This window comes from Boleophthalmus pectinirostris, unplaced genomic scaffold (assembly GCF_026225935.1).
Source record: "Boleophthalmus pectinirostris isolate CB_2022bp ecotype Guang Dong unplaced genomic scaffold, ASM2622593v1 HiC_scaffold_904, whole genome shotgun sequence".
Classification (NCBI taxonomy): Eukaryota; Metazoa; Chordata; class Actinopteri; order Gobiiformes; family Gobiidae; genus Boleophthalmus; species Boleophthalmus pectinirostris.
In genome coordinates, this window is record NW_026571544.1 from 2,552 (window position 1) to 25,000 (window position 22,449).

At 37.9% G+C, this 22,449-nt stretch overlaps 4 protein-coding genes across 9 annotated transcripts; 2 read left to right on the forward strand and 2 right to left on the reverse strand.

Moving 5' to 3' along the window:
• Nucleotides 1-1,098: 1,098 nt before the first annotated feature.
• LOC110169520 (solute carrier family 66 member 2-like) lies at nt 1,099-3,820 on the reverse strand. Its single transcript, XM_055148121.1, has 4 exons — nt 3,490-3,820; nt 2,786-2,851; nt 2,141-2,356; nt 1,099-1,842 (listed from the first exon to the last, which is right to left on the reverse strand). Exons 3-4 carry the CDS (start codon nt 2,347-2,349, stop codon nt 1,593-1,595), a joined length of 459 nt encoding a protein of 152 aa, XP_055004096.1. The 5' UTR covers nt 2,350-2,356; nt 2,786-2,851; nt 3,490-3,820; the 3' UTR covers nt 1,099-1,592.
• A 4-nt stretch (nt 3,821-3,824) lies between these two features.
• hsbp1b (heat shock factor binding protein 1b) lies at nt 3,825-5,631 on the forward strand. Its single transcript, XM_020935121.2, has 4 exons — nt 3,825-4,012; nt 4,604-4,670; nt 4,757-4,883; nt 5,185-5,631. The coding sequence occupies exons 1-3, from the start codon at nt 3,968-3,970 to the stop codon at nt 4,879-4,881; spliced, it is 237 nt and encodes a 78-aa protein (XP_020790780.1). The 5' UTR covers nt 3,825-3,967; the 3' UTR covers nt 4,882-4,883; nt 5,185-5,631.
• Nucleotides 5,632-6,047: 416 nt separating this feature from the next.
• On the reverse strand, nt 6,048-18,919 carry zgc:173742 (DNA topoisomerase I, mitochondrial). 6 transcript variants are annotated; one of them, XM_055148120.1, is made up of 21 exons: nt 17,142-17,209; nt 16,941-16,982; nt 16,753-16,870; nt 16,140-16,194; nt 15,976-16,007; nt 14,060-14,167; nt 13,914-13,989; nt 13,702-13,832; nt 13,483-13,598; nt 13,271-13,392; nt 12,369-12,491; nt 12,104-12,291; nt 11,745-11,889; nt 11,409-11,552; nt 11,095-11,280; nt 9,763-9,831; nt 7,608-7,722; nt 7,115-7,242; nt 6,944-7,044; nt 6,565-6,714; nt 6,049-6,441 (listed from the first exon to the last, which is right to left on the reverse strand). In XM_055148120.1, the coding sequence occupies exons 3-21, from the start codon at nt 16,866-16,868 to the stop codon at nt 6,339-6,341; spliced, it is 2,208 nt and encodes a 735-aa protein (XP_055004095.1). In that variant the 5' UTR covers nt 16,869-16,870; nt 16,941-16,982; nt 17,142-17,209; the 3' UTR covers nt 6,049-6,338. The 6 variants fall into 6 exon arrangements, with proteins under 6 accessions (XP_055004093.1, XP_055004094.1, XP_055004095.1 ...); XM_055148116.1 differs by having other exon boundaries at nt 14,060-14,170; XM_055148117.1 differs by lacking the exon at nt 17,142-17,209 and adding an exon at nt 17,090-17,132 and having other exon boundaries at nt 14,060-14,170.
• Nucleotides 18,460-22,316, forward strand: LOC110169372 (malonyl-CoA decarboxylase, mitochondrial; the record flags this gene model as incomplete). The annotated part of the gene is made up of 3 exons (XM_055148122.1): nt 18,460-19,041; nt 21,451-21,563; nt 22,160-22,316. Coding segments are annotated over exons 1-3 (798 nt in total), but the record flags the coding sequence as incomplete, so codon positions are not given.
• Between the last annotated feature and the right edge of the window lie 133 nt (nt 22,317-22,449).

Genomic DNA, 22,449 nt, shown 5'->3' on the forward strand with positions numbered 1-22,449 from the left:
CTGACCGCTGTATGACAGACATGGCCTTGGCATTCTCTTTTGAACACAAAAAGGGAACTGGGACAAGACAAGGCGAAAGTAGATGAAACAGAAGCAAAATCACCAGATGAAAGACTGCGAGAGGAACGGTCAATGGTGGAACCAAAGGGTTTGGAAATCAAATGGGATTCTTGCTGTGAAGAAGAGACGAAGGCTCTACAGCAAAGATTAATAAATATTCAGAATACATGCCAACTTGTGTCTTGGGGAGAAGCGACTACTTAACATAGAAATGACCCTATTCTGCTGGAAGGACTTAACTGTGGAGGGGTGAAGGGAGAGTTCGAGGCATTCGGGACAGAAGCTTTGCTGATCTATTTTAGTCCAGACCCAGCAGCCCCCTGCACACATGATAGCCCTCAATGAAACTGGACCTCTAGCCTAGTCATATGAGACAGGGGTGTGCTCGAGGAGAGAAGCTCAGGTCAAACACCCCATCATAAACATAAACTCTAACAAAGTGCCATCTATAACTGATCACAAGCTGCTTTAAAAATGACAGACAGCTACGTATATTCTACTTTGTGGAAGGACCAATCTACAATAATGTAATCAGTGTGCCTAATAGAGTTATTAATTGTTGATCAATAAAAACGGGACCAGGCTAACACATTTACAAGAAGAGGCAGCACAAACTCTTTTGGCATAAAGTATTTAAGAGCCGAGAGAAAGTGTGTGTGACGTTTTCATAAATCACTGACCATAACTCTGGTCATCATCAATCATATCTTTTACAATATTGTGGAGGTTGGTGGATGTGATTTTACCCACATAGCTTTTTTACATTGTACAATTTGTATTTGTCATTTAAACACAAATTGTAAATTAATATTATAAATCTGATGGATGGTTAGTACATAGCCACTGCAACTGTCAAAAGTCTTCAACATTGTGTTCGTAGCAGTAAATTACTTTTGTTTGTAAGTGCAATCCGTAAGTAACAACAAAGACAAACTTTAAATTAACTAATTGGTGGATGAGGGTTTTTTTTTTTTACCTGTGCAGGAAACTAGTAACTTCAGTTCCTAATTTGAAAAGCATTTTATTTAAAGAGCCCCTATGATGCTGTTTTCTGGTCAGAAACTCATCAAAAACACATTGTATTTTGATTCATTCACACAGGTTTAACAGACTCACATCCTGAATATTTAGGCTGTGCCCCTGTCTCAAACTAAAACACCCTGTTATGTGTCATGCGGTAAAATAGGAAGTGCTCTACTGTATTTTTAAACTATATACACTTTCACTAGAATCACTTACATAATTTCAACAGTGGAATTTTCTACCTGTACTAAACAAAAGGTAAAAGGTAGTCTTTACATGAGATCACAAGGTGGAACAGAGCATTTTCAGCTTTGGAGATGTAAAATGACTAATAATGTAGGGTTACTCAAACACGTAACAATGAAACAAAACATGACTCCAGGTACGTTTTTGATTCTAACATGGCTTAAAGCTCACGAGTCAATTTTGTGTAATATATGTCCTTTAAATTAATTGATGCCTTTACTCTGTGCGTCAATCTAACTAACACAAGCAAACAGTGTGATGGTTCAAGTGAGCCCTGACAATAACAGAAAATCTTCAACAATGGCTCCCTCTTTTGGTAATAGTTGAGAGCTGGCATTTATTGAGCAGGTATTAGTACAGTCAATAGGAGGCACATTACCTGAAAGCCTGTGCTGTTTTGTGCTCACTCGGTTGGTGCTTTGGACGGTGCAGCAGAGGTGGAGCATGGCAAACATGGTCAGGATCATTACAACACTTTGAAGAAGAAGGGTCAGCTCAAACTGCTTTCCAATCCTGCCATAGTCACACATGAAAATAGAAGACAATTTCAGCACCAAAATGCATGAACTTATAATATAATATTTTCAACAAACATCTTTTCACAATGCCACTTTTTTCACACTACTGCTTAGGGATGTTTTTGATATTTATAGTAGTAGCATATGGCCATTCCCCTTTGCACATTTGTGTGAGTTCAAGCAATACAATTCTCACCAAAGTACAAACAGACCAAGCAGCTGTTGTCCTGCTGTGGTTTTCAGGGTGTTTTCAGATTTGATATAACATAATGTTTAAATATAATCCTCCTCACCAGAAGAAAATGCGTAGGATGTTGGCTATGAGGAGCACTAGACACACTCTGGTGGAGAAGCCCTCTGTGTTGCTGGACCTCTGGATCTCCTGGTACTGGGGCACATAAGGCAGGGCTCCTCCAAACACCATGAGACAGGAGGCCAACCATGACAACAGTGTCCAGGATGTCTCCACATCCTCTTCCTGCAAACCCACTCCACCATCCATAGCTTGTCTGTTAGGGGAACAATTTAATGAATTACTGTTAACAAACAACTGGGTTAAGTTACAATAATTAAAGTCACCTGTCAGGGTCAACACTGTAAACATTATGAACTAAAGACAGTTACTACCTACCTAGGACCTAAGCCAATGAAAATAGGCTACCATCCCACAAATAAATTCAAGAGGAACCAGAAACAGCAGGCACAAAAATGAAGAATGAGCAGCTGATGGTTTTGTGGTGGGGAGTGTCACACTGTTAACCACATATAACCACTGTCATGCACAGATAACAAGCCTAGACACATGTCTTTGTTTCCAACACTTATAATGTGCCTTAAAGCAACTGCTGCAAACAAATGCATTAAATTTATGTCTGTACTATGTTTTATAGAATTACTATAACATAATATTACAATAAAAATTTCAGATTAAAGCTCACCTGATGTGGTTTTCCCTCTGGGTTGGTCTAGACCTGTATGTGTTGCTATGTACACAAAGGCATGACCTAGACCAATGAAAACAATGACAAGAACATGAGATGCCAATTTTGTTAATAGGTTTCCATGAGACAATCCATTTTTGAATTTTTGTTTTTTGACAAAACAAAAGCACAGTGGTGTTTAACACATTAAAAGTCAGCTGACAAGTCAGCTACTGCGGCTTAAACTTCCACTTGCTCAAGAACCTGAGGCATTCTGTCCAGATAGACTACACCAACAGGTTTTCATGAGAAATCTTATCACAGATTATGGGGTATGTTTCAAACATACCAAACTTTTCATGCCCAATGCAGAGACTATAGTAACTTTACCCACTGGTCTATACTCTGCTGTGAGCAGATTATAACATAGCTATAAGGGGTTGGGCTGCACAACCAAAATTTGCTCACGTTGTGGCTATGAGGCTAGAGTTACAAAAGTAAAGGTTATACCTAGTTATACATTAAACATTAAATGAACCTGTGCGGTTTGTCAAACACGCCTCTGTTTAGAGAAGCTAATTAAAATTTAAATTATGTTTAAGGGTGTTATTATGTTAACCACAGCTTTATGTGGCTCAGAATGCCTACTTTACATCTAAAGTGGACTTTTAGTGGAAAGTGTTACACACATATTTAGATTTAATGTTCATCTATAGGCCTACCTGCAGTTTTTGCCTTAAAATGAAGGGCCACGGTAGGGAGCTTGTTTCTCTCCTGTCCTGGGGAGATTCAACTTTCGGATCCCAACATGTTCTTAGAAAACATTGGCAAGCGCAGCAGGCTCTCGCGCACCAGCGCGTACACCACCATCTGGAACCAAAAAGTTTCAGCCTTATGTGGTCACTGACTTGCAGTTTGCGCAGCACAGCAATAAGAAGAACTTGCAATGACGGACATGAAACCAAGATGCATATCGTTAAAAAACAGTACAGTGTTGTTAGCGCTCAATCCCCCAGAACTCAACGATCCACACTGCTTTGCGGTGCTGCTCTGATCTCGCGATAGGTCGAGTGAAGGAACAGCTGACCGCACAGAGGGAGGATCCAGGGCCAGCAGCTACAATTTGTTTACAAGCTCTTTGGCTACATTTTGGACATACCTTCATAACAACTTTGTTAAGCCGTACAGTAGTTCAAAGACATGGCTGAGACTGATCCTAAGTCTGTGCAAGATCTAACCAACGTGGTGAGTCGATTCATGGTTCAATCAAAGCTAATGCTAGCAGCCTTAGCATCTGCTTTTACTGCAGTCGATGCTAGGCTAAACGCGGGGTTCATTTTTTTCTTTTTTTTCCCCACTTAAAGTGTTGTGTTATCGCTACACACGTTACAAACTGTCAAAAACAAAACAAATGGGACAATGTAACGTGCTCATAATTTGCCGAGGTGAAATATCTTTGTTCTTATTTCACCTGATTAGTGGCTTGAATATTGTACTAAATATCTCTGGCCGTTGTATGAGGTAAATCACATCAATTTGTATAATCTTTAACTATTAAACTATAAGAAATGAAGTAAATAATAAAGAGTACTGTTTTTTTGATCGATACTTGATGTAACTGTTTAATAGTTGTTATGGAGACGCTTGCACACTCACGCCCCCAGTGCTACACTGGTTTCCGCCTTTATGCAAGAATCAGATATCAAAAAAGTCTTGTTGATGAGAAGGGGGCCGTTTCCAAAAGTCTGCCATCGTCTATTTTGCCAGTTTTTTTGTTTTGTTTTAAATCATGGTCATTGTTATTTCACAAATCTTACATTGTTTCTTCTCTTGTAGGTTCAGACTCTGCTGCAACAAATGCAAGACAAGTTTCAGACAATGTCAGACCAGATCATTGGAAGGAATATCCTTACAGACCACGAGCTGTTGCTTATATGTAAATATTATTGCTGTACCTTGTTTTGTACAAATGTGCCTTAACTTTTCCACTCGATGAGATGAGTACCCGCATTGATGACTTGGAGAAAAACATTGCTGATCTGATGACGCAAGCAGGTGTTGAAGAGATCGAAGGAACACCAGAAAAACCTAAAGAGGGTCAAGGCTCATCATGAAGGTAAGGTTACGAATAAACACATAGGAAACAGTGGAAAGCTGAACATAAACTTAAACTAGAAAGAAGAAAAGTAAGACGCCTTTAAAATTATGCTTTAAGATTATAGTAAAAAGTAAAAGATGAAAGGAAATGATGATGGTGAGAAGATAAGAGAAACACATTAATTTATAAACTGACCAAAATATAAATATAAGGGGGCCTTGAATTAAATAAAACTAAAGTCATTTGTGCATATGTGTTGTTATATTCTATTGTATTTTTAATTAAAACAAATCTTAAACTATACTTCTTCTTCTTACAGGTTCCTCGAAGAGGAATTTGAAGTCCTATATTCAGAAGTGGCAGACTTTTCCTCAGTGACAAGAGTTCTATTGATTTGATGTGTTTTTGTGTAAAATGCTTTTATATATTCAATATTGTGAAATTGTTACGGTTATGTAATGACTTGAAGATGAACATTTGTAGGTAGATTGTGATGATGCCCTTCTGTACTTAGTGCTGGTTCACAAATAGCAGGTAGTTTACCAGTCTCCTTTAATATTTAAGTAAACATATACATGGAAATATGGGTTATTTGTTCCAAACTGACAATTTCTCCAACTCAAAATGTCTTTTAATACTATACAAACATGGGCATTTCCATGTAATTGCTGTACAATTGCAATGTCCACAGCATTCCAGATTGTTCCATCATGAAATGGATTTGCTACAGTTGTGTATCACATAATAAAAAGTAAATATTTGGTCACTCTGTTATTTTTATTATTCTCTTGGTATTACTTTATAGTGGTTAAACATGTGGTAGAATGGAGTATCCTGTAAAGATAACACCATATACTGAAAGCAGTTTATGGTGGCATCAGGAAAAATTTGAATAGTGACCCAAGTATAGTTTATTTGTATAGGAATTTATGAAATTGACCCTTTTTTCAAGGCATTTTCAGCCTATAGACAGCTGTAAAGGCCAGGCATAACATTGGGGAAAAACCCTGTGCTAGGAAAGCAGATGCTCCTCATGGGAACTTGCTAGAAGAGAATAACATTTTGGTCATGGTCTAAAACGATTTTGGATCACCCTTTCTTTGAGTCCTATTACTACTTTAATTCCATTTAATTGTTCAATAAACTCATACTACAGTCCACTGAGTAACTGTACTTGACATGGTGGCCTAATTTTAGGTAAACATATTATACATATTAAATTGGCATTCGTTGATTGCAGCTTAGGAACTTTTATTTAAAAAAACAAAAATGCTGAAAATAGCATGTAATGTAAGTGCAAAAATAGCTTGAAAAAAAATATTCAAAATTTGAACATATACAAAAAAAAGTGCTCAACTTGATAATGTCTCCCAGTCAGAGACACACACAGCAAATCATTATAAAATTAGAAGTTCTGCATGATCCCTGCATGGTTCCTCACTTGCTTTGTTTCAAACCTTAAAAGGTCAGTGTCTAGAACTCGAAATCTTCCTCCGTCATATCGATGGCCCAGGCAAATTTGTCCCTTTGGCTTTTATTGTAGATTTTATCCAGGGGCACCCCAAACTTCTTACACCTGAAATACAAAATCATCATGTATGAATAATTTTCTGCAAACAAAAAAAAAAGGTCACTATGTACTTGCAGTTTTGATTTACAAACTAAATCTGCTGAAGTGAAGGCTACAGTTTGTACTTGCCAAGCCACTGAGATTCGTGGGTCAAGGTAGTTGAGCTTTGAGGTGCCTAGAGCAATCTGTTTGTTCTCTTCTCGGTCAGTTGCCTGGAGCTCCATCCTCAGCAGCTGATCCTCACAGCGTTTCACTATTGCCTTCTTGCGATCCACCAGCCTGTAAGTAACGGAATACATTCCGTGCAAGTACTGTTAATCAGTCATTTATCCTTCAGCCGCAAAGAACAGTAAAACAATTAATATATAATACAATACAATATATTGATACAGCAGCACACAATATCGACAATGAATCACTATACATTAGCATTTTGAAAATGTGTCACAGCTGCAGTTAGTTAGTTCAACTGTGTTTCTTTAAATGTTAAGTATATTAAAACACTTACGCCTGCGATTTAGGGTCAGAGTTGTCTTTAGACTTGGCCTCCTTCTTAGCCTGTTTCAGTTCAGACTTAGCAAGTGCAAGTTGTTCTTTTCTTGTATCAATCTGAAATAAAATTTCATTTTTGTAACATTTATGTCAAAATATGTTAAAAACAAGTAAAGAATAGTCTGACCTTGGCTTGCAGATTTGCCATTGATTGCTCAAAGGTCTTTGGCGGCGCCCGCTGGTGGTTACACAGAATTGCAACTGCTCTATTTGCTCGGTTGTAGGACAAAATCATCTCTGCCACACTGTCCCCCTCTTTAAGAGAGTAACGAATTATTTCACATTAGAAATATGCAATATTCAACTAAATAACCTGAAACATAACAAATTGTGTCCACCTATTCATTTGACTTCAAATCTTTAAGTCCAGCTTCTGTAAGTTACTTTATGTCACAGACTGAAATACTACCTCTCAGAGTCAAAGGAGATGTGACAGTTCTATCTCAGAATGAATAACTGGCACATCCAGGGAGCCTACAGGGCCTAGATAAGAGTCAGGCCAAGATGGCTTCTGCTGCCACTGCCTAGAAACTGATTGATGTCTGACACCAGTGTATCTTGAATCAAGCTAAAAATATAAACTGTCAAAAATGAGACACATTGATATCAGACTGACTTACTGTTTGTGAGCTCCTTCAGCTGCTGCTGCAGGGTGATGGAAGCGTTGTATGTCCTGAAAACCTTTGCTGTAAGCCCCGCCATTAGAGAGCTCAAATGCTTGTTGAGCATTTGTGTCTAAACAGAGAAATAAAAGATAAGCGCCAACATAATATCATGTACTCAAACACAGCACCATGTTACTCAGAAAAATAAAGAACAACGCTAGGTGGCACTGTGGTATCACTTTCATGTGAGAGACAAGACAATCTGAAACTTTTTTAAACAAAACATGCATTTCTCATCAAACATTAAATGGTCACAGTTGAAGTGAGATAATCATTACGTTTACGACAAGTAAATCATTATCCTAAAGGTTTGCAATTAAAATGTCTTAAAGGCAAATTAAATGTATTAACTAAAATCTTTCACTCCAAATCTATATTAAAACTTTGGCAAAGACGGCTCATTATGATGCTGCAGGTACAGTAGACTGTTGCAGAGATACTGTACTATGTTAAAAGGATAAACTTTGATTTATTATTATTGCAACTTAACCTTCAGCTGTGAATCCAAAACAATTGGCTTTTCATCAAAACCAATTTTTGCTTCAGATGCATAATAAATATTCACAGCTCTGTTAAATGATTTATAATCATTGGTAAATCAATGGTGATCCATCAACTACTTAATATTTATAATACCTACACAGATATAAACAGTGGGATGAGCCTTTAGGTAATGCTCATTCACCTGTACCCATCTGTACATATAAAGCAGGTAAGCAAATACTCCCGTCTGGCAAAAAGAATTGATATTAAACTAATGAACCTTTTACCAAAGCTCTTTGCAGCTTCCTGATTGTGCACTGATCCTGCCCCTGTTCTTCCAACCTTACCCCAGCTATAGTCCAGCATGTCCCTTTAGCCTGGCCTCTTGTGGCTCTCTGTCATCTCTCCTGCACACCCCCTCTTCCCAGTGGCCTTTCCACATGTCAATCAAGCCTGCCCACAGGACTATTACCATTCCACCTCCACCTCCAGCTGACATTTCCTGACACTGGAGGCCAAAGAGGTGAGGCAGAGCACGCCCGTCTGTCCAGGGCAGCAAGGTAAGCACCATTTTATTTGCAACTGCAACTTGAATAGTCTCAATTAGCAAGCTGAAATTATTTTGGTGATCTACTGACCACAGGGTTGTGTACAACACCGGGTTATATAGTTGTAGTCGTTAAGATCTTTACATTTTCTGAAGTGCATGCAATCCTTGCATTAGTTACACTTTTCACATCACAGGTCCCTTTAGTGTGAATGATCCTTTTAAAATCTGTGAATTGAATATTGATTTAAACATAACTTGCAATCACAGGACAACCCACACTTTCATATTTTTTTGTTTAGATCTACCACTTTCAACTTCTGAGTTTTTATTCCAATTAATTTTTGTACACCATGATGTGGCTCACCCTCCATCACTCCAGTTTTCTTTCATTTCTTGAATTTGTGTGGTCATGTGCCTGATCCATTTCCTCCACTTATAGCTCTTCAATAATTTCCCTTTTAATTAATTTGTTAGTGATCCACTCGCTTAAGCTAAGGTCATGGTATGGGAGGACGGAACAGCTCAGTTTCTAAATGAAGACATGTATATTAATGTACTTCATGGACAGCGTTAGCTGGAGGCTTAGTTCAAAATGTAATGCTACCGAGTAGGTTGAAACCTTAAAAAATAAATCTAAGCACTGACCTAACCATGAACATGACTACCTCTGCACGCCCTGGTGCCTGTAGCTGCAGGGAAGAATGGAGAGTTTGCGAGCACAAATGTTATCCATGTAGCATGTTCGTCTCCATTTTCTCTTGTGCAGTTTCATATTTATCAGGCTGATTCTATCCCTCTTTCCCAGCTGAAACATTCACTCTTTACAGTAATGCAGCATGCTTCCCTTCTGTTCACCTCTGATGCTCCACTCCTCCTTTGCTCTCACCACACCAACAGCTCATGTACATTTATACATCAAAATCAATTCCACATGTACTAGGCCATGACATGTATAAAATGTTAAAATGTAAAAAGTTAACAAGAGTAAAAGCGTATACAAAGAGATAATGGGTGTGCTAGGTTCAGCTCACAATTGCCTCATGAAAAGACCACAAATAAAGGAATAAAAACACTCACATTAAGGCGATCAAACAAGTCATCTCCAGGTTCCTTGTTCTCCATGAACAGTTTTAGATTCTTAAAAACCTACAACACACACAAAATAAACAAAAAAAAACAAAAAAACACAACACATAACACTTATTCACTGGTTAGAAGTACTTGTATAAAATACTTAAACATGCAAAGGTTGTGTAATGGGAGGCCAATGCTGGACATTCCACAGATACAATTCAATGTACACATACATATAGTGTAGCTGATCCTGTAAGTCTAAGAGAGCAAGTTTAAATAAGTGCCAAAATAGCAAAGTCTTACTAGTTCTTTTTAGGTAGGTTAACAACAGAATTTGTATTTTATTTTTAGCGTTTGTGCTTGTACATTACTATCAGACCACAACTGACTTCAAACAACATGAAACAGAATTTTTCTCACTGCTTTTCATGTTGCGTTTTATTCGAGGTGACATTTAGCAGCAATCACACTTGCTTCCATGGGAATTGTTGATGGTAAAATATGCAAGAGACTAATTAATTTTAGCTAATGTGTTGATTTAGAATAGGCTCATATGAATAATTATATGTCCAGCCAAGAAACCAAACACTTTGGCTGTCAGGTGTTAATATTTCCTTTTCTGAAAACAAAGATAACATGGGTTTAGGCAAAGACCAGAGAAGGGATAGCAATCTACATAAGGAGGACATGTATACATACTACAGATGAAAAAAATAAGTAAATACATACAAATAATAATATAAAATAATACAATTAACACAGAAATTAATCCATTGTAAAATCATAGTATCAAAATGTAACTCATCTGAGTGGCCAATTTCAGTTGATTCCATGAATATCTCGAATATTTTTCAGGGTACTCTAGTATAGCACCACATGGTAAAATTAAAGAAATTACATTAAATTATATTTTACATCTGCATTTATATAAGAGTTTGAAATGTCAGCATTGTTAAACATTTTAGACAGATTTTTTACTTACTTGTATATAAAAGTTTGAAAATTCAAAAATTAGTAGCCAAAAAAGTCCTGACCTGGATTAAACTAAACTAAGCAAATGGGTAAAAGCTTGGATAATTATGTTTCAACAATTGGCATCCAAAAAAATGGGGTCAGCAGACCTAAGCACTGAGTTGCCAGGTTATTCCATCAATGGATTTTTCATTAATAGCACAGCATATTCCAATATATAACAAGGACGCAAATCTATGTTGTGATGTTGCTTCAGCGAGTGTGTGCTGTGATCAGAGTTAAAGGCTGTATATTTAAATATTTGCGCATGTGAGTACCAGGCAGTGTCTTTATCAGAGAGGCATTCAGGACTAGTGTTTTTACCTTCTTAATGACGGGGACCTTGTTGTAGTAGCGAATGGAGTCTTTACCCAGGAAGTCAAACTCCACTACATACTCGTCTCCATCCAGTTTGTCGTGCAGGGTAATATGCTCCACTCTGATAGAGCAGCAGCCCACCGTGTCCGCAGTTTCTCCCTCCTCCTTCTCGTTACCTGCTCTCAGGGCCAGCTGATGTTGACCAAAGGATACAGACATTAAAATGCACTTAAAAACTTACAAATTTAGATTTGTATTACAAATCAGTAACATTTTAAAAAGTAGCACAACAGAGATCAACACAAAGAGCTGAAACACACCTTGTCTATGAAGTAAAGGGCCACTGCCCTCTGGCGTGTGCCCATCTGTTTAGACTTAAGGTCCTGATTGTACTGGTACCGGATATCATCCACACACGTCTTCAGTTTCCGTGCAACTTCATATTTCTCCCAGTCCTTTTCGCCCTGCATTTAAGATAGCCCCTTTCATAAGTATCACATAAAAACTACCAAAAAATGCAAGATCTTACAACTCCTAAAAATATTTAGTGTATTTAAGCAAAATGGAAAATCTGTGTGACGCCGTTTTACAATGATGCACTCCTATGGTTTCAAAACTGCATACCTAATAGAAGGTGACTTGAAAAACTGATCTACCTTTAGTTTTGAGTTGGCATTGAGCATGATGTACTTGATAGATCCCTGAATGTTTTCTGTCCAACTGGCCAACCACGTCACAGTGTTATCATGACGGACCTCTTTCCAGCGATGACCAGCGGGTGGGACAGGAATACGGGATTCTCTAACAGAGGAAAACGAACATATTCCAATATAACAGGATTATTTTCAGCATGTTAAATTTATGTTGCAGTAAGGACAGGAGGAATTTGACAAAAATGCATTTTGCGATTTTTAATTGATATGTAGGTTTGACTTCTGTAAATCATGTCAAAAAGCTTGCAATTTCTGTTCAATGTATGGCCAGTCCTTTCCTTCACTAATTTGTCAATTCTCACTTGCTACAGTTTATGATGACATCCTCTGGCTGGATCCTTTTCTTCAGCATGCCTTGTTTTGGATGCTCTCCCCTCCCTCGGAATAACCCTGGAGGCTCAATCTTGAAATTGCCAATTCTTTCCTTGTGGTGGTCCAGTAGGCAGTAGCCAAACTCATCCACAATTTTCTGGTTGGCATCTTTCAGAGCCTAGAATGAATTTCAGTTAGTTAAGTCAGTATTGCAAAAGTATACGCACATCGCGCATTTGAGTAACCTTAACTTACTTGTTTCTCCTCCTTGGTCATGTTTTTCCGAGCCTCCACTTTAGCCTTGTGCATGGCATGCATCTCTCCAAAGTCACACTTGTTCAGGTCTTTAATAAGTGACCTTTCCTCTAAAGTCATCTCCTTAAATGTGGAAATAGAGATTTAACACAACAAATGTAAAAATCTCACCATTGCATACATACATAGATAAACTAGAGAAAACTCAATACAATGTGCACACAACAGCATCAGATCATTGTATCATGCATCATAACTTAAGGTCAGTATGATCCAGATATACCACTATCTTCCCATTTAATAGCTCTACAACTGATATAAAAAGGGACAAACGGAGCAGAGTTCATCTAGGCTTCTTACAGTACAGAGTACTTAATTGCTAATCTAGAAATATAATTTTCTGAAATATCATGAGTTCAGAGGCTAGGTACTGTATTAACTCTGAGCCTGAATTATCTGTTTCACAGGCTTTGATATCAAAATTGAAATTCAGACACATACTTTACAAGTGACCACTTAAAATGTCCTCATCAGAGGCACTATGACAGAAAATACAAGCAGCCAGTCTGCAAGTGTTAACCATGACTGACACTTGATGAGGGTGGGCACTGAGGGCAGTGAAGCGTAGACAGTTTTTCCGGCTATAATAAAACACTTTAATTGGATTTGTTCATATGCAAGGGAGCTACTTGTATGGATTAGCATATCAATGCTTGCACACAAATCGTATTTTCAAGTGCATTGAGCACTAAGCAGTGCAAAATTAATTCTGTATGATATGCCTGGGGCTCGATATGGTGTCTCCTCTTTATAACATCATGATTGTCATGAGTATGCATCTAAAAGTTACACATACAAAATGTGTAAACAAGTATTTCTGTACATAATTAAATGTGTATTACCTTTCTCCAGTCTTTAAAAAAGTTCTCCCGAAACACTTCTTTGGTGGTGTACTCATGGTCCAACATTTGGGCGAAATACAATGCCACTTCTTCAGCAACCAGGCTCAGCTTTACTGGCTTACCTGCACAAGGTGACACTTAAGGGCTTGGCATGAAAGGTTTCATACTGTACATCCAGTGTACATAATTAAATTGTACTTAGGTTGTCTGACCATCATAGTAGAACTGAACATCATCTGGAACAGGCTGATATTCTGGAGGAAAGTAGGGTCCTTTGTGTTCCAAGAATTTCCATTTAACACCATCTTCATACTTTTCTTCCTCCCACCTGATGAAGACAATACAAGCACACTTACACCACATTCTTGTTTAATGCTGAAGTTGTGTTTAGTATTGTAGTGAGCATGTCCAGTAGACAATAAAGCTCTCACCATCTCCAACGGTTCTGCTCTTCCTCTTCCTTCTTTTTAATCTTCAGTAATTTGGCCTCCTGAATTTCCTCCTTTGTCCTTTTAGGTTTTTTTGAGACTGGCACAGACTCGTCCTCCTCTTTTTTGACTGACTGTGTAGAAATGAACAAAGAGGTAAACTTAAAATGTTATGTTCAATTCCACCCTCAGATCACAAACCCAAAAGTGTGGACCTTTTCAGTTTTTTTACTCTTCTTTTTCTGGGATGCTTCATCATCTTCTTGTTTCACTTTTTTAATTTTTTTTGACCTAAATACAAAATACAACATAATACAAAAAACAATGTCCAAAAATATTTCTTTTTTTTTTTATTGACAACCTAGTAGGGCCCTCAGTTTGTTCTTCTTTAATTCTTTTCCTTTTCTGGCCTTTCTTCTTTGATATAAAGTCTGCAGCATCGTCTCCAGGCTCCTTTTTTATCTGCTCGCTACTAGACAAAAAGACATATTAAAAACAGTACATTTCAGGGTAAAATGAAAAATGGCATATTCACATCAGAAGTCAGAAGACAGATAAGGCAGTTCAATTCAAAGTCATTCATTGCACAGTAACTAAACCAAAAAGTTCAGTTTTTGCCATTTTGTTAAAAGTTTATGATAAATGATAATAATGTATTCCTTTCTTTCACCATTTCAACTAAATGAATGTCTAGGCTTAACTTGAGAGGTCTGAGAGCACTTCACTTACACAACTGAAGCTGAAGGACCTTCCAAAGGATCCTCATCATCATTCAAAGACTTTTTTGTCTTCATGACAAAAGCCTGAGACTGGCTCTAACTACACAAACACCATTTTAAGCACTGTACAAACTAAAGAGTAACAGCTTTAGCTTTACAGCTAACATTAGGTTAATTACAAATCTATCCCATAAAAATAGTATTCTGTGTGCATGCTTCCAGCACAGAGATTAGAAGATAAATGAGACTTCAATTTCAAAGAGGAAAAAACTGATTAAAGACACGGGCCAAATTAAGTAATTAAGTAAAGCATTTAAAGAAGGGTTCACCATCACTTCACATTTAATTTACTTATGGGAAATTAAATCACTGATGCCTTATATGATCTCACTGGCTTAGAACTCTGGATTTAAACGCAAACACACCACTATAGCCAAACCAGCAGACTGACTCTCCACTAGTCGCAGAAAGACATTTCCCTGGTGTTCATGAGATAAACATGTTTAAGTTCTGACAATGTGTAAAATCAATGCTTTAACAACAAGTGTAACAGAATTGTTACACTTGAAGTAAATGGTTGGTATCTTCACAAAGTTATTTTTGCAGCTTTATATTTGTGACAAATGTGTATCAGATATTAAATACAGAAATAAAATATAATTACTTATTTCTCACAGCCAGCGCCATGTGCATGCATCATTGTTTCTTTATGATAATTTTTTTTATTATAAAAAGTGAGTTAAGAATAGGGTAACTAAGTAACATTACAATATCCTAAGTATAACTAAGTCATTTACAATATCCTCATTTCAAGTTTTTTTTTTTTTTTTATATGATTCCGTATAAATAACCTCAGAGTCGTAAACACTGCTGCAGCTGACTGTTTTGCTGCCCTTCAAGGGAATGCTGCGATCCCTAGACATAGTCATGTTTAAGTGCATCACTGAACAAAACCCATCAAAAAGCTATACAAGGAACACTGGGTGGTCATTTGTCCATTGACATTTATGGACATTTCTGACCCAATTCTGCCACACAGCAATAACCTTCCTCTGCAGCCCACTCAGCTTCAGAGTCACCCTAAAGGGAAAATTTAATAGACAAAGTTGGGCAAAAACTGTTTCTTTACATCTTTCTTTACTGACCACCTTTTTATAATGCCACTCATTGTATTGGGTTGGACTGGGCCAATGTCTCAGTAACAATCCAGTAACAGCTCTCCAGAAAAACTGCTGTGGATGCAGATTTAATTCAGCAAGCCCTTGGCCTATTATGCCATTAACCCTCCGCCAAATATACAACAATGTTTTGTAATATTATTTTCTTTTCATTGACAAACTGTATATATTCGTCTTAAAATTTTAAGAAATTATGTTTTCTCTGAAATGGTCACAGAATAGCTGGTTGTGTGAAAAGAAGAAAGAAAACACTTTTGGAATAGCAAAGACAATATATGATCCAAATACAGATATACAAACCGATAGCTGGATGCATTTTAGATAGATAGATCTTCTTAACTCTTCTTTAACTTTAAAAAAAAAAAAAAAAAAAGACTTACCTAATGTCCGTTTGCACACTTTCCTTCTTAGCCTACGGAGACAGAATGTATAACAATCATAGCATCTCTTTCATAACAAGATGATCTCCTGAATTATGCATTAAATATATAATTTATTTGGCAACACTACTAGTTTCTGAAATGAAAAGAACCAATGACGTTACCTTTTTGTGAATTTTTCCATTTTCAATATTCTCATCAGGTTTAGCTGAATTTGCACTGAGAGGAACATAAAGAGGACTTGTTAGAATTTGTATGCTAAGGCTATACTAAAAATGCTTAACAGGTAGAAATCATCAGCAGAAAGGTTTTGTACTTAAGAAATGCTTATATTGTAATGCTAAAGGTACGCATCAGCAAAAAAGACATACATTTGTATAAGAATATCAATACAGTAATAAAAAAAAAAATACAATTTTAAAGGTACATACATACTACATACTACAGTACATAAAATTGACTCTTGTCTGTTTAAATGCATGAATGAAACTACAACACCAAGTATGTTTTTGCTGAGACAACATTATAACATAGATCAGAAAATAGTGTACTAAAATTCGATAATATAGTAGCCAAATCATCGTGACAGGCCTACAAGCAGAAAGGCTTTTGAAAACTATAAATTCCCAAGTAACCATGCGGTAGTGGAAGTGAAGGGCCCTCTTTTTTAATAAATGACACTTAGCCAATAATTGATTGCATTAATGAGTACGTAGTAGTTAAACGCCTGTTAGCAAACCCTTTTCTCATCAGTGGTTGTGATCCAGGCCCTCTCACCTGCTCTTTACTGCGTCTCCCTCTGCGCCAGCACTTTCATGACCACTCAGCTTCTTCAGTTTGGACGACCTGTGCTTTGACTTTTCTTTCTCCTTCGAGTCCTTCTCTCGTCCCATGTCTGTAAAACACAATTTCGAGTTTAAATTGCAATCAACAATCGCGTTTGTTTGAGTGATCTTTGCATTCACCGAAGTTAACCTTAGCCGCTTTCCTAGCTGACTGGCATGTGACTGAAATAAAGAGAAAACACAAATGACGCTGAGCTGTGCAGTCTTATGGTGAACAAAATGTATGTCGGCTGCATAGACTGTAAAAAGAAGTATATATCGCTACATACAGTTGTTGGCTGACAGAAAACGCACAGAAATTAGATGTATGGAGCTGCTAACCTGTTTGCTAACAGCGTGGGCAGCGTTTCTTCGGCCTGTTCAAACCGACCTGTGATTGGCTGAAGAAGTTGCCCGATTTCCGAAGTCTGAATTTTACCATTATTTTACCATACCTGAATTAAATTACTCATAACTAAACGATGTGTGTCAAATTACAGGTAAACTAAATATAAGCACTGTAATATATTTGTTGCTTTTAAGATACTTTAACTAATGTAACACTTTTGTTTTTAACGTTATTTTCATGAGGGGGCTCCGAAGATTAGCGTTAATCTATTTTACCTGTAATTTGAAACATATCGTTTAGTTGTCAGTAATTTAGATAATAATAATTTAGAATTTTAATTTAGTTAGACCCAGAGCACAGTACACATTTAAAACTGAACTGCAACCGGATCTCTCTCTCACTTTTTTTATTTATTTATTTTTTTCTTTGGCATCATATTAACAGCTACATTTTAAATGAATAATGTAGTGTAATGTTTTATTTACATTATATATAATTTCAAAGGTATAAACTCCCACTCTCAGTTTGATCCATTAACCCACAGGTGTCAAACATACGGCCCGGGGGCCAGATCCGGCCCTCCAAGACCTTTAATCTGGCCCTCGTCTGATTTTCTACTACTCTACTTGTTATTTTTCTGTGGTGTTTATCACAGCAGCATCTCCAGCGTCTCTATGTGTGGCCCCTCTCACCAGAGCAGCACAAATGAAGACTTGTCTCTTTCCAAACGCTCTTAAAGGACGATCATTTTGACTGTTGACCGTGACACCGTCATTAGCAAAATGCCCAAAATGAGAAAAGTGGAGACGAGTGCAGAATTTTACAACAAAAATTTACTTATTCCTATTTACATACAAGTTCATGTTAAAACATTGTGTTGAAATTACATTTTTCTTAAAGTTTCAGGTTGTTCATAATATTATAATATTTAGTAAAAGAAAGAGTTCATCAATTAAAAAATATTTCTGTAATAGATTTGTGTTTCTCTGCGCAAATATTTGAACTTATTGTTATTTTTGGGGTTTATATGACATGAGTTTTCTGGTCCGGCCCCTTTGGGATCAGAGTAGGTTATGGCCCCCAGACCAAAATGAGTTTGACACCCCTGCATTAACCAATCTGAACCTTGGACATTTCTCTCTGTGATTAGGTTGTAGATAAAATTCTCACAGTGGCTTTTCCTATAAAATAAATACTAAAAAAACGTGAGTCTTCTGAACGGCTCTTTGAAATAAACGGATCTAAAAGATTCGGATCCCCATAAAAGAGCCGGAGGAGCGCGTAGGTGGGTGAGTGTCTCTTTAAGGAACCCGGAAGTGATTCAATTGTCTGTTTTGGTGTTGCTTCTCTCCTCTGGCTGTGGTGATGATACCTCGACGCCTTCTCTTTGCTTTTGGTAGTAGTAAGAGGTGTTGGCGATATCGGACAGCCTTCACGGAGGCCGGCCGGCGCTGCTTCTCGACACCGGTTTGTGGCGGCGGTTCCCCGGTCATGGAGGAGATACTGGCCCGGGTGGTTGTACCTTTACCCACTTACGAAACCAGAGACAAGGCGCCCCCTCCACCTGAGTCCAACAGTCTGGAGTTTATGCATTTTTACAAAAGTTTGGACAATGAAGATAAACTCAATTTACTCACAAAACTATCACAAGACTTTGGGGTTGATCACAAAAGTGTGTCTGAGCTTGCTGCGAGGCTTTTGGACACTCAACTTCGAGATTTAGCAACCATTTTGCAAGCTGAAGACAGGATACGATACAGTCTAATTCCTCGTTACAGACATTTACTCAGCCATATCAGTAGAGTCGAAGGGGGAGTCAAGTTTTTGGTGGATCTTCGCACCGATTTGTTGGAAATAATTTCATCTAAAGCTAGCGACAGCCCGCACATAAGGGTAATGAATGTATTTGTTTACAATTTCTACGGATGCTCGTGTGTATAGAGAAAGGCCATTTGCTTTTCGTGTCAATCAACAAAAATATATATTATAATGGTTGGTATAGGAGACGAAAAATGGCCATCTGAAATTCTGAGCCCCAAACCACCGCACCATTTTTTGCAGCTTGTCCCGTGACTGTCATCTTCACATCTTGAGTGATATTGACCCTTCACCTAGTTTTACTTTACAGTACAGGGTTACCAGACTATTTTAGGGGACCTATCCTCAAACCCTATATATTTTCCATGAGGTATATTTGTGGCACCAGAGGGAAACAACAGAATCTATTTTTGTCAGATCCACTTTAGGTCATTGTACTTACAATGAATCAATAGACTTCACAACAACTCATAGGAGACCAATGTTTTAGCCAACAGTAAATGTATAGCAACGCTTTATAAGTCCTATAATCTACTTTTGACAACTTACACAAACCAATTCCCATCCTAATATCCTAATTATTTCTGAGCCTAGAGCTATTTCTATTGTGAAATATTGTTCAGCTCAGTCTGTACTTTTTTGTGTGTGCATTTTGCATTTTTAGATTGCTGTGCTGTTCATAATCATTGTATTATTTGGCTTTTCAGCTCTGTTTACACATGGGGCCATCACTGTATCCTTTTAAACATGCACGTTGTATTCAGAGAGTGCCTTTGTTTGTGTGAGACCTGCTGTGGAGATGGTCACTGTGTGCAGGACTCATAAGTGACAATCATATTAGGCAATTGTCCAGTACAATATTAATATGCTGATTTCATTTGAAACTGCCTGACTGTGCAATCACGCAGTAATCCAAACAATTTGCGTACCGAATAGCGAAATGCAGATTATCTTTGAAAGACTTGCTTACATTATCTTGGTTTGATTATCACCAAAACTTCAATTGTACTGCAAATGGCATTATTCATATTTGTAGCTCTTCTGTGTAGTTTCTCTTTTTTCTGAGGTATACATTCATTTGTTATCTATTGGCTGTATATGGTTGCACTACTGCTTTGCATCTATTAGGTAATAATTCATCTGTGGTTTGAATTAATTATTAACCCTCTTATCTAGCAATTATTTTGCTGCAAAAGTAGTATTATGGTAATGAGCTTGCTGTGTTGCTCTGTATCCATTGTACTCTTGCCAAGAGAAAGTAAAGCTACATTGAATCAATTTCCTATGTGAGCAATGTGCATTTCCATCGTAGTGGGCCAAAGGTACTGGCACAACTTCTGTTGCTTCAAATAGCAGCTACATACCATTGTGCTATTCCTCGTTCAAGAATACAACTGCCTCCATTTTCGTTTCACAACTGAGCTGTTAACATTTATTTTCTTTCCATTTTCCCTCTGATTCAGTGCTACCATACGCTCAGAATGCCAGACCGTAGCATTTCAAAAGACTTCTTCCATCTTCGGAGAGGTCAAAGTAATGCACATCTCTGCTTGGCCTTGCTTTTGTGTGGGTGAGAATTGGCTACCCAAGGCGGAGGCTTCTCTCTCGTGGGTTGTGGATTTGCTGTTTTCCCCTGAAAGCACAGATTTGGGATTATCAACCATCAAAGATTATTTTACCCCGAGCTTGTGAAGTCCAAATAATGGGATAGAGCACGCCATACAACATAAAAGAAAGTGTAGTTTGAAGTTTCAAGGATTTTTTTTTGCCCTCCTAGCTTTACTCTTTACACCCTTTGAGCCACTGTTGCATAACATTTTTGTCTTTTTTGATATTACACTGCAGCATTTTACCATTATTTGAGCTTGCTTTTACTGACTATAACTATGACTTTGAATGACTGACAAGATGATATTAAAGAAGCGAAAGAATTCGCTGGAGCTGCAAATATCTGCTTGATTTCTATTTGTGCATGTGGACCGCCGGCTTGTTTGTGTGTTTGCAAGAGATTTGCTTTAAATGAAGTCTGACCTTTACAGGGGGACAGGCCTACTCTGAAATGGCAAGTTGTTTATTGAAGTGGCTCTCCGACACCCTTTGCGAGCTCAAACAAATCACTCCATCTAATGTGAAAACACCCAAACAGCATGCAGACACCCGGGGGACCATGCATCCCACTGTACACGGCATGAGCAGGAATTGTTCAAAAACACATCAAAGTGGGGGCAACTTTTCTCCTAAAAAAACATAGGAAAAAAAACATCTAAAAAGTGTTTTTTGTAAGATATCCTTTGGTACATTTCTTTCTAGGTACATGAAAGTATCATTGTATTTTGTTAACTTCAGCATCATTTGTATGCATGTCCGTTCTGATTTTCTCTCTGTAGTCCAGCACAAAACTCATGATCTGTAGCTCACTCCCTGTGACTGCCTGGCAGTTTGTCTCATACCAGTTTGTGTTTGATGGTATTTCTTCTTCTGTAGGAGCTGAACAGCACACTGAAGGGCCTGTTGTCAGAGTGGTTCTCAGTGGGTCTGTTAAAACTGGAGAGGATCACCTGGCAGTCACCCTGTGATATCCTACAGAAGATTAGCCAGTGAGTGAAGTAACATACTTGCATTACATTTTTCAAATACATATTCTTGTCTCTTGTCCCAGACAGGCACAGTTGCAAAGCACACAGCCCCTCACACAGATCACCCTAGATTCAAGTCTTTGTTTGTCCATTCTGGTTATTTGAATTACCTTGCTTATTTCTTGGATTTCTATTTTGAAGCTTTGTTAAATTTAAGTGTTCAGAATTATTTGTTGTTTAGTAGCTATACATCGCACCCTTAAGAAAAGTTGCTCACTGCATTTGACTCAACCTTTAATGCCTCTGGAGCAGTGGGGGAAAGGATCTTGAGCTTGGTCAGGACTGCCTTAGATGGATGATTTGGTTTCTATTGTGCATGCAAACTCTGCACAGAAAGGCCCAGACCTTCTCTCTGTGAGGCAAAAATTCTAGCTACCACAACATATTTAGTCATGCAGTGCTTTAGTGTGCAATTTTCTGCCTATTAGTAAGCAAGTCAAAAAGATTGTCAGTTACATAGAAACACTGACCCCAAGGTGCAGAACATTTTCACATAAAACTATTTTACAATACAACAGATTTCAAGGTCACACCGTTACTCTTTTCTCTCTCCACAGGTATGAAGCAGTGCACCCTGTGAGGAACTGGACTGACCTGAAGCGCAGAGTGGGCCCGTATCGCCGCTGTTACGCCTTCACGCACGCCGCCATGCCCGGAGAACCGCTGGTGGTACTTCATGTGGCCCTGACTGAGGAGATTTCCAACAACATCCAGGTTAGTTCGCTACCTCCACGTCATGGTTTATATCTCTCCCTGACTTTACTGCACCTTCAAGGATAGTCTCCAGATTTACTTGTTTGTACCCACTCCTGTGTGACAAATGCATTATAGCCCTGTGGACAAAATA